Source organism: Aulostomus chinensis, chromosome 3, assembly GCF_037954235.1.
Source record: "Aulostomus chinensis isolate RoL2024-O1b breed Wild chromosome 3, RoL_Achi_v1.0, whole genome shotgun sequence".
In the NCBI taxonomy this organism is placed as follows: Eukaryota; Metazoa; Chordata; class Actinopteri; order Syngnathiformes; family Aulostomidae; genus Aulostomus; species Aulostomus chinensis.
In genome coordinates this window covers 17785576-17797433 of record NC_141322.1, presented here as the reverse complement: position 1 = coordinate 17797433, position 11858 = coordinate 17785576, and the positions used below count along the sequence as shown (strand labels likewise).

Here is an 11858-nt window from a genome sequence, read left to right as displayed (position 1 = left end):
ATTCTTCACCATGAACTGAAGCACCACTAAACTAACCAGACTGAGACCCCAGCAGGTGCTTGTCAGCACCTCAACAGTTCATTGGATTTTAATACATGGGCGTAATTCTAGTAGTTTAAGGTCAATTCCAGGTCTCTGCTGGCCTTGAATCCTCGTATGAACTGTGGCAGCCTGAGTTTGAGCAGTCCCACCTGCTATGATGTTTAAATTCATTTCATTCGATTCAAGTCACTTTCATAAAACTTGAAAAATGCAGGAGACTGAAAACATGTCAAACCTTTAAGAACAGTGTTTCATTTATTGTTCAGTACACCACATGACAGTTGTTGGTAAACAAGATGTTATAATGGTCCATGAACTAAACAGCTGTGGTTCTGATGTTGAGAACTGTCCAGCGTCGGTGCCAGCTTAGAGACACTGACAGCCGGCTCCCCGACAAGCCCCGTCATCTGAGATGAGTGTCTGTTTCTGATGGAGTGGAGGGTCCACTTCTGCCAGGTGTCAGTCTGTGGAAAGGCTCTGACTGGGGGTTGGGGTCACAGCTGGTATAGATGAGGGCTTACTTTGACCTCTGCCTCATCTTTCTCCTTTTACGCTTCAGCCTGTCAAAAAAACAAAAATAAAGAAGCACAGCTGCTGTCAGAAAACCCATTTGGTGCTCAGTGTCCATAACATGATTCATTAGACCCACCACTGGGAAATTCAGTGTTACTGCAGCAATGTGTACAAGTCAGGCTAGAAAAAAAAATACATACGGTAATAAATGAGTAGACAAACAGTATTAAATGGGGAAGATGCAAAAGGATAGAAATGTATTTTACCAACAATATACATGTGTTATGTACAATACTGCACAGGTTTGTAAATATTGCTGAATTGTACATGTTAGTATGACTGCTGACAGCAATGCTGGTAATACTGCAACACTCAAAATGCATAATCAATTAAATTACAAAGAATAACTCAATATTTAGAGTTCACAAATGGCAGCAGACCAACCTGCCTCAACATAGTGACAGGTTTTACAATTGTAACGGCAACTGGATGCGTCACCGAAAAACCGCCAACGTGCTTAAGGCTTCCATCAATTGTTTAGAGCAAATAACTGAGGCCTGAAGATGAGCGATTAACAACTGGCCAATGAAATACGGAGGATTTTTAAAAAAGGAATCAATTTCAAACTGTTCCGACGCTCCAGCTTGTATTGGACATGTTACATTCTGTCTGGAGACAGAGACACAAGCTGGAATGTCCGTTAAGATGAGGTATGGTACTGGTGGTTCAAGGGCTTATTCAAAGTAGGAGTTTGATCTCATTAAGTTTCTGTGAAATTGGAGGGTTGACTGTCACCATGTCCAACCATTACCAAATGTGATACTTGAATAGTTATGGAGAGCTGAAATGCTTGCGTTTTACCTCACCCCCAGCCATGCTTTACGATTAAAAAGGTATTATTACACCTACAAATTTTCAGGGTGATGTCACTGCAACTATTTGACCAGTGTTAAGACATGCGAGTCTGCATTTATAAAAAGATCAGGCTCAAATTATCGAAGTAACCGCTTCATTGTCCACCTCATCAGGACCTACAGTCCTTTCTTCATCACAAGAGCCTGCGGTGTGGCATTTGGCTTTTAGTTGGACAAAATGAGTGAGTGGATGGAAAGAGCTCCTGCACTTTGGTGCATGTGACTTTCAACTCTTTCATGGTACACAGCAGATTGACAGAACATGCATTTCCAGAATGATACAAACTGTGTGCGCGCAATGTTTAGCGAGGCCACAGTTGGTGTACTGTAGTTTCAGTTTTAACATCAGGAAATTTAACAGCAACTGACAGCGTAACACAGACACACACTGAACCCAAGTCAATTTACAGTCCCTACTTTACTTAAGTCTTAGCGCCAGTGCCTGCACCATCAAAGCTGAGGAGCCCTGACTCACAGACTCAGTGTCACCTCCTTAAGTGACACAATTACCTGAATCTGAAGTTCAAAAGACCTGGCAGTGAGCACAGCTCTCAGCAATTTGGATGAACTGATTCCAAAAGCAACGGATAAAATCATGGTCATAAATCCTACAAGACTGCACTTGAGTTGGTCTTTCACCGTCTGACTTAAATGTCCAAAACGAAGATAAATAAGACTCATTGTTGCTGCTTACCTGCGCATACGCTTCTTCCTCCACTGGAAGACAGAAACATGTGGTTTATTTTACAGAAAGTGTATACTTATAATACAAGAGTGAAGCCAGTTAACAACATGAGGCCGGAGCTGGTTAAACTGCAGATGTTACATTTCCACACTACGTAAATCCGACTGGAGCTACAAACACCAGCGAGTGTAGCGGCAAGGCTCCCCATCGCCGCTCGAGCACGCGCAGACCGGGCCCTCTCTTAGCATTAGCACGCTCACTACTCCGCACGTTAATGCCATTGTTTAACATTCAAACTCAACATTATTGGCATTATTATAAAAGCAGAAGCTATGCTGGTAGTTTGGCAATTTATTCACACAGACACTGTAACGTTAAAGTAGCTCACGAGGGGTTAATATTGGTTCTAGCTAACGGCACTTACTGAAGGGGGAGAACATACAAAAACAGCAGTAACAGCTGGAGAACATACCTTGGCCCTCATCGTGTGAAGAGTTCCTGTTTAAAAGACACAAACTGACTTGTCAGATACAACAGATGATTTGTAAAATACAAGGATTAATTTAGATTGCATGGAGTGAAATAAATTTCCTCACCTCAAAGCGAGAAGAGCAAACGGAAAGAGGATGTGACGAAGGAAGAGGGCGGTAATTATACTGAAGGTGACGCAATTTTCAGGCGCCAATCTTTCTCATGTAGCTGCTGGTAAGTGTAGTTCACATGTTCGTGGTACAGAAAACATACGAGTCCAAACGAAGTAGAGCGATAGTACCCGGTTATATTGATGTGAAATTTCCGCAGTAACATTTTTATCTTCAGTAGAACCATTACAAGTTCACACTCCATTCCAAATATCTACAAATAACTCGTTACTACTTATTTTTGTCACATCTGCAATGCCATTATTTCCAGTTATAATTCTGATAGAAGATATCTGATATTACATTTTTTTAAACGAGCATCCTGTTTTTTCGCATATACAAAATTAAATTACAGCTATCCGGACTGGTTTTTCATTTTGGAAATCTTAAATTAAAATTATGTCCAGTAAAAATAGAACTGCAGATACGCGAAACTTGTATGTTTTTTTCGATCCAGAATCTTCACTTTTCGGACCGTATAGACAACATACATAAATGGTAAAAGTGTAGTTATTTGTTCCAGGACCAATGATGGGTGGGTAATTTATCATTGTGGAATCTGAAATATTTCTTTTCACCAGAGCTGAATAAGTGACATCTGCAATGCATATCAAGTCCAGCAATCAAATGCTAAAACAGACACTTACTTTAATCTAGTTAGAATGTTTTGTGGAATTTGGTGCCAGTGATGGCTGTGTTGTGAAAATCTGTAGAAAGCTCTTTAGACGTGGACCATGAGGGCCTTTTATTCTTATCGATCATGGAAAAAAATAATTAGTGGAGATTCCTCTTTCTGTAAACTATCAGGTTTAATTTCACTACCATGTGTTGAATATATACGACAGGCACATTGAGAAATCAGTCAAATAGCCAGGCAGGCAGGACTGGAGGCACAAGTCTTCATCTCATAGTAAGTGAAATATATATTCAAACTCAAAAATTCAAATACATTTAGATATAAATCAGCAAGGAAACATAAGAAAAATGTCTTTATTAGTTTTAACGTTCTCTTGCCCTCTGAAGGAGCTACAAAGCAGGATTTAAATTCACTCAAGAGCGTTTCTTGCAAATGTGACCCATCTTCTGAACACCAACAAATCCTGTTTGGCGTGTTTTCATGGCAGTAAATATAGCAGTTTGTTCCCAAAAGTCAAGCTGACACCACCTGTATTTTCTTACCCCTTTAAAAATCTAGACTGGTTCAAACTTCGCAGTAGTTTCAGCCAATAAGGATGTGATAAACTCCATCATCCCAAACTGAGCTTTGAAGATAGAAATGATTCCTGGAATTAGAATGGTTTCAGATGTAACATTTTCATGAATGACACGCATTTATAATTCAACCCTTTACTGCATCTTCTTGTGACGAAATCTGAGGGCAGGTTTGTTTGTTTTTTTAATTGGTTATTCATTACTTATTGAGTGCTAACAAAATATCCTTGAAAATTTCTATAAAACATCAGGATATTCCTGTTAAAATTCGTTTCAGTATGAATTCAGTGCCTCATTCATTGCATGTTCACACACACACACACACACAAACACACACTTTAGGACTTTTTGGTCCTCGTTTCTGTCTTACAGTCAGGAAGCACAGCCTCAGGGCAATTAACTCTCGACTCGTGACATCTATGGTGTTATTGGCAATCACTCATGCTTTGAAAGTTCTTGTTACAATAGGAAAAAATAAATAAATCAATGTCCAGCAAGGCACTGACCTACTCATCAGCAGCAGTCACAGGTTCAATATCTCCCTCAATGACACTAACACATAGAAGGCAGGATCCAACTGATGACTACTGGGTTACTAAACAGCCCGGTTCATCTCCTGAGCCACGGCAAATAGATATCAGGTTTGCTTCCTGTCAGAAACTGAAATTGTGTTAAAAAAAAAGACCAAACCACCCCCCCCCCCCAAAAAACCCCAATAAAACAAGTATTGTGTGTGAGAATTCACATTCTTGACCATAAGGCTGATCAAGTTTAGCTATTTAATCAGGTTTAAAGTCAAAAATACAAAGTACTTCTTTTCCATTAATGCCCAATGTAGTTAAAATGCATTAAAGGGAACATTTCAGCAGTAAAATACTGGAGTGTGAGTGCAAAACAGTTTATTAATTTAAGAAACAGGCACATTTTACCATTCGGCGATAATTACTAGATTTTCAAAAATGTAAAACTTTTCAAATAATCACATTTTCTGCTCGAATTAGGGACAGAAGCAGCATTTTCTCCTTTTCATGAATGCAGTAAAGGGTTGCGCATCACAAATGCAATTATTAAATATTCAATTGATTCCAGGTTTGTTTGTTTTTTTTAATGAATTTGTGAAGTCACCACCTTTGTTTGACTGGTGGAGACTGTTTATGTGTATGTGTGTGTGTGTGTATAGTGGAGACAGTGTGTGTGTGTGTGTGTGTGGGGGGGGGGGTGTCATGATTTCTCTTTCTTCTCTTTGGGGGTCTTGCATGTATGTAAAGGCTGTTTTTATTCTGCTGCTTCTGTTTCCTCTGCTGGCTGTCCAGTTGCATTTTCTGCCGTCTTTGAGGCCTGTAGGGAGATAGTTCATGAGCCCACGCAGCTATGGAGCACGTTTATCTTCAGTATTTTGAATTAAAATTTACCTTCTTTTTCTTTTTCTTCTGTGTTTTACGGCTTGCAGAGCTCTGTAGTAAAGTCTGGAGGAAAGACAAGTTCATTTTCAAATTAATGTTCACACAGTGACCCGTCGCTCCGATGCACAGGTTGTTTTGTTTTTGTTTCTGGGCGCACACGTCTCCAATCTGCTCCCAGTTAGGAGACCTTAGACGACATCAGAGCACTTTGACTTTCCTGCACGGCCACGTCTGGTGGAAAATCTCAACTATTCTTAAAAAAAAAATAATAAAAAAAAAATCCCGAGGTCGTCACTCCATTTTCAGGTATTTTATGCCGATCTGTGTCAAGCAGTCAGGAGCATGAAGTGTGCTGATTCCTGGGCACAGGAGGGAGCTGAGTCCTTCCTCTGTAACAGCCACCAACCGTGGGAGCTCTGTGACATGGATCCACAGCTGGATTTTCACATCATTTAGACCCCAGTGATCTTGAATCAAATTAATTACAAGTGTGAAGCACAGGATGTCAGTGGATCAATGAAGAGCTGCACCATGATGAAGCCGATTTACACCTCCACTGGTGGGTGGTGTTAACTTGTTCTCAGGCGTGTAGTCAACTCTGTTAACGTAGCATTCAGTTAGCTACATTGCTAATAGGGACCTGCCTCCTTTATTGTCTATTACTGATGAGGGTTTCCAGGGAAAACAGAAATTCCTGGGGGAGGTAGAGGCTGAGGCCGAGACGAGTGGGGCAGACATGGAAGAAATTGATCGTCCCAGTCAGCACTTTATGGATTTTAGCTCAGAATTGTGACTTCATAATCTTACCTTCAGCTCAGGGTCCTGAACTTCATGCTCTGACTTGTAGACCTCTGGATCAAAGGGGCCGCTGGTGATTCTGTGAGGCCCGTTAGCCATCAGCAGCACTGTGAACTTGAACTGCGCTACGAATTCTCCTGAGAGCAAAAAAAAAAACAAAAAACATGAAGAGGGCCACAGTGGGTGATGAAAACAGACATGTTTTGGGCAGGACAGAAGTGATTAGCGGAGACACTCACCTTCCTTCTCATGTAGCACACTGAAGGGTTGTAACAATTCGTGTTTGGCACACTCCACCACACCCAGACGGGCTTTGGCCTCATCCTCAAACGCCCTGAATGGCAAGTGGAAATGCATCAGAATTTGCAATCAAGGACTTCAACAGGTGGTGGAAGGCATTCGTAGCCACTGGGGGTTCCTACCTCAGAGTGAAGGGCATGGTATCAAAGCGTCGCTCTACCTCACTGAAGAATGTACGGGAAGTCTTCATTTTCAAGCCATATTGCTTACTGGGGTCCCTCTTATAAATGGTAGTCCTCAGACCTCCATCTCTGGCCTGAAAGTAGGAGACAATGAACATACAAAATCTTTACACTCCAGTCTTTATCAGCTAGAGCAGAATCCTACTATTCCAACACGAGGCAGCACTGACCTTCCCTTCACCGGTGCTAATCAGGACGTCCACAGCGTAAACTTCATGTACCTCAAACTCGGCCTTCTCGTGGTCCTTCCTGGCAAAGATGGTCAACCCGTCAAACATCTTCTGACACTCAGTTCGTTCTTAGGAGGACTGCAGGCACTTCAAATGTGTCCGACAGTAATCAAAGAAGATCATGGAATGCTTTCGTACCTTTGCTGGTCTGTTGGGTTCTGAATGATGGTCTTATCTCCATCGATGATATGTTGCTTTAGTTGATGGGAAAGCATACCTTCATACCACAAGAACTCATTAGATTCAACAAGAGAAGTGTGTTACCCACAAGGCATGCTGTTGAATGTGTACTCCCAGTGAGGTCATTATTGTCTGAAAGTGCCCAAATGTGTACCCTGAAATGTTTTTTTCAAGACAGAGCACACCAGTCCTTTTTAGTCCCTTGTCTGATTATGCAGTGATTGTTTTGAAGAGTATATTGGGTTGCCTCGAGTATGAAATGTCCTTTATTTTATTAATACATACACATGTATATTACACACACACACACACACACACACACAGCACCCTCAGATGGACACAAACTCACCCTCTATAGGCGAACAGTGGAACGACTGGGAGATCTTGTTCCAGGCTTCTGTCACTTGAGTGTTCTGAAGGGAAAACAAACAAACAAAAAAGAGACAGTCGTGATTCTGGCAAAATAAGTTTTACAAAAATGCCAAACTTAGATACAATCACTCTGAGACTGTGTTTAAAACCACTGGATCCCTTTGCCACAAATATCAAAGTATGAGAGGTTTTATAATGTAAATGAAAGGATATTGTAATAGGTTGTAAAGACAATTCCGTGTGAAAAGTCTCACGGTGACACATACGGCCAGACTTTGTCATGCTGCATGATCTAATCTCCAGCCACTGTGGAGGAAGTGCATCAACACTGGAGCACAGACGGATCTGGTGGCGTTTTCAACGTACCTGGTTACCAGGTTTAACCAGGCGAAGGGCAGCTTCCGCACACAGATGGGCAGCTTTGATGACATCAGCCTTCCGACCCGTGATGGGGTTTTCCTACAGAGACGAGAACAGCACTTTCATGTGTGTTCTAACCCTGACCACAAAAACATGGATAAGGGTTTTTTTTTTTTTTTTAAACTTACTTTTGTGGCTCCCACCACAAAGCTGTGAGCAACATTGGCAATGAAGCCGTCAACGTGAACGCCAAGATCTCTGCAGAATATAAAAGGAGACACAGGAAAACATGCGCAGAGTTTTAAAAAGTAAACCTAATAAACTCTCAGCTGTCAAGAATACTAATGCATGGAGCAATGGAACAACCCAGGAAGGACAACATCTCAACCAATAACACTTTGGAATATGAGACTAAAGAGATGAATTTGGCTGTACATCAGCTGGACTACAGTGAAGGTCTTATTGTGAATTCAGAGGAGTGGAAGTACAGACAAAATTAGACTGAACAGACGTGCTCAGCCAGATGGTTAGGCTGCAAGTGAGGGAGCGAGAGAGAGAGAGAGAAAGAGAGAGAGAGACACACACACACACACACAAACCTAGTGTGAATGACGACATCAAAAACAAAACAACACAAAAACAGTGAATCCACACAAACGAAGCACAAAAGACACTACAAAGACGTAAGTGGCAATGCAACAAGTAAGATTTTCTTCTTTTTTTAAACAAAGCAGCATTTAGCAGATGGGAGGCCAGCGGGGCCAAGATCTGAAAGTTCTAAAAATGTCCAACCTTACTTGATGTTTGCCACAAGGACAGACAGGAAGACAACACCTCACTGATGAAGCAAACAGTCAACAGCAAGGAGACACCTTGCACATACAAGCCCATATCACGACAAAACAATAGGACAACACACTGGAAGAGTGGAGACATGGGGGGGGGGGGGGGGGGGGGATATTGTTACAGTGCGTGGTGCCTACATTTTGACCAGATCCCCATCTTTAAGTGTGTAGTCGGGGTCACTCTTCAGGGGAGAGAAGTGGCAAACACAGTTATTGACTGAGACGCTGGTGGGAAAGGCAATTCCTAAAAGAGGGAGAAGAGAACCACCGAGTCTTCATTTGGACCAACATCTTTTCAAAAGTCCCTTAATTAGTGGAATGACAGCTTTCATCATGGCATCTTGCTGATGGTTTCACCTAAAACACATAAGTAATGCATGTGGATCATCTCCCCTCACCTTTCTTCATTTCCTTTTCCTTCTTGAAGACCTTTCCGGTTTCTGCCATGATGTAGGCGTCCCCCTTCGCACAGAGGCTGAGCACCGACACGCCGGGCTTCGCGGTTTCCACAACCAGACGAAGAGCCTCTGAGAGAAACAAGGTGAAAGTAGGAAATTACATTCATCAATCGATGAGGTGATTTGACACTTATCATTCAGGATTAAGGCTGCAACACTCAAATCCACAATATATTTACAAACCAGACAATATCATACAGCTTTAGTTGATGCCACTGGATGTCCGGTGGTTGCTGCTTCAAATATGGGCCCAATTAATTAATAGCCCTGTCGATATTAGCAATTAATAAGCATGTATTTTGGTGCAGGCAGAGCAGCTTCATTGAATTTAGCAATGAACTCCTTGCATTCTTTGGCCAGTGACGCTCACTGCGCTCCAGTGCTGCTCTAATGTTACTTTGGACTGTTACACACATTTTTCTTTTAAACAATGTTTGCGTCCCATAAATGTCTTTGTCACAAGTGAATACACACATTAAAAGTATCAGCTGATCAAATAACAGGGAACCCAACTACTTTACCGACTGTCGACCAAACTAAGATGAGGAGAAGGGACAGACGGCGTCCTCTTAAACTAAAAGGTCCTGGACCACTGATGATCTGAAATCATGTGGATGCAGCATCCATCAGATCTGCTGAACAATGCAACCCTGCTCATCAGTTATGACACATCCACCTTTAATAGGGAATGAAACACGAGGCAATATATCTAGACGAGTGAACTGACAACCCACATTCACTTATCCACATTGAAAACGCTTGTCTAATAAGTAAGGAAAAAGGATATTGTTGTGTATTTAAAACACCACTACTTTCTTTTCAAAAAACAGAACACTGAGGCTTTAGTTGAGCGCAGAGCAAGATGATTCAGTCAACAGATGCAGGAGGAGGAGGAGGAGGAGGGGAGGGGGGGGGGCTCACATGTGAGGGGCAGCTAGCATCTCATGTGAATGTACAGACCTGATAAAGATTAATGTCAGCGGTAAAGAACAGCACCACAAGCGCTAACATGAGCTGCAGCGGCTCTGCATGCACCTGCTAGCCGGTCAGTTAGCAACCAGCTAGCCAGCCACTGAGAGCAGCATATGTGTGCCTGCCTGGCATGTCAACCACATGGCTGCTGCTGCTGCAGCAGCTGCTACACAGGAGCAACTGACGTTAGCTGGCTGCACTACAGGCCGAGAAGAGCCCTTTACATGTCCAAATCAACTTACGGTTGGCGATGTCACCACCCATCTTGTACTTAGTGACCACCAGGTCCTCGGCAATGGTCTGCTCTTGCTCGTCGTCGGACATCTTGGCAGAAAAGTTTAGTCACTCGTCGCCTTACACAGTATCAGTTCCCACAGCTCGGCTCGGATAGCTGTGCCCACTGCCGCTACGCCACACTCCCTCAGCCAGCCACAGCGCCGTAGAAAGAGCCGCGCTACCGGAAGTTCAAAATTTCTTCTTCTTCTTCCCTGTGTTCAATGGCGGATTTCAATTCAAACTTTTGGTTGCATGTCGCCACCTATTGTACCGGAGAATGAAGCGCGAAATTCAAATGAATAGATGATTAAATAAGAGTTCTGTGTCTATGACCCCTTTCTGAGTCTCCCACACGGTATTATCACATAAATATAATAATAATAACAATAGAAATAATGATGATTAACTTTATTTGTATTACACCTTCAATACAAAGATTGCAGCTCAAAGTGCTTTACAGCAAAGAGACAAGAATTTGAGGAACGTCTTGAAAGAACATTAAAATCCACATAAAAAGAGAATAAAACTAGAATAAATATCACAGATGGAAATTAAAATCACAATAAAAACATTAAAAAAGCATAAAGCACATTAAATAGAGTGCTTAAAAATAGTGCAAGAGAAAGCAAATGCAAAGCAAGGATAGAGAAAAAAAATGTTTTAAGCTTCCTTTGGAAAACATGGTGAAGTGGCTCCCCTAATCGAGGTACTGTGCTCCAACGTTTTGGAGCATAATTGCTGTCACCAATCTTCTTCCTGCTGTTGCTGGAAACTCCAGAAAATCCAGCGGCAGGTTGTAATGTTCTTGAGGGCGTGTGGCGAGGGACTTAACACTGTCACCAGGTCCTTGCCCATGAAGAGTTTTCTATGTGAGGAGGAGGCCCTTTGTTAATCACGTCCAAATCACAACTTCTTCCTGCCTGTTTCACCTTTTTTGTAACATTAGATTAACATTTGACAAAGTGCCATACTACGTGTCAACATTTTCCTTTACATTACAAGTACACACACACTTGAAATTTTGTCTTAAGTGGTCAGTTCATAGTCTGGGAGATTCAATGCTGAGTCAGTGTTAGTCTGCTATCAGGAAAGTCTTCTTAGCCCCCATGTTCTATGAAAAGTGTCACTGGAAAGTGCCGCTCATGGGCCCGTGTAATGGAGGCACTACTGACTGTTGCAAAGACCTTGACTTTCTCCTGGACAGCCGTCCTGAAGTCTACCAGTATTTACTTCTCTATATTGCTTTGTATGGGCCTCATGTGGAACAGGTTACACCAATCATACTTACACATCCTCTCACCATCTCTTTCTCCTATTTTGACAGTTTTGCTCTCTCTTCCATCTCCTTCAGACCCAGGCTGAGTGGGAACGGCCATCTGCCTCGACCAGTTGGGTTGAAAGTGAGCAGGAAAACGGGGGCGGAGACAAAGATGGATAAGAGAAAGGGTCAGATAGAGATGAAGAAAATGGAAAGG

The 11858-nt window shown here is 42.2% G+C and overlaps 1 protein-coding gene and 1 long non-coding RNA gene across 2 annotated transcripts; both read right to left on the bottom strand.

The window, feature by feature from the left end:
• Positions 1–274: 274 nt before the first annotated feature.
• On the bottom strand, positions 275–2851 carry LOC147267986 (uncharacterized). Its single transcript, XR_015112296.1, has 4 exons — positions 2751–2851; positions 2627–2652; positions 2164–2186; positions 275–602 (listed from the first exon to the last, which is right to left on the bottom strand). It is a non-coding gene; the product is annotated as an uncharacterized LOC147267986 (long non-coding RNA).
• A 918-nt stretch (positions 2852–3769) lies between these two features.
• pa2g4a (proliferation-associated 2G4, a) lies at positions 3770–10585 on the bottom strand. The gene is made up of 13 exons (XM_086199205.1): positions 10350–10585; positions 9076–9204; positions 8816–8921; positions 8021–8090; positions 7839–7931; positions 7450–7513; positions 7059–7137; positions 6861–6939; positions 6631–6764; positions 6448–6542; positions 6218–6345; positions 5420–5473; positions 3770–5345 (listed from the first exon to the last, which is right to left on the bottom strand). The coding sequence occupies exons 1-13, from the start codon at positions 10429–10431 to the stop codon at positions 5283–5285; spliced, it is 1176 nt and encodes a 391-aa protein (XP_086055331.1). The 5' UTR covers positions 10432–10585; the 3' UTR covers positions 3770–5282.
• Positions 10586–11858: the final 1273 nt, after the last annotated feature.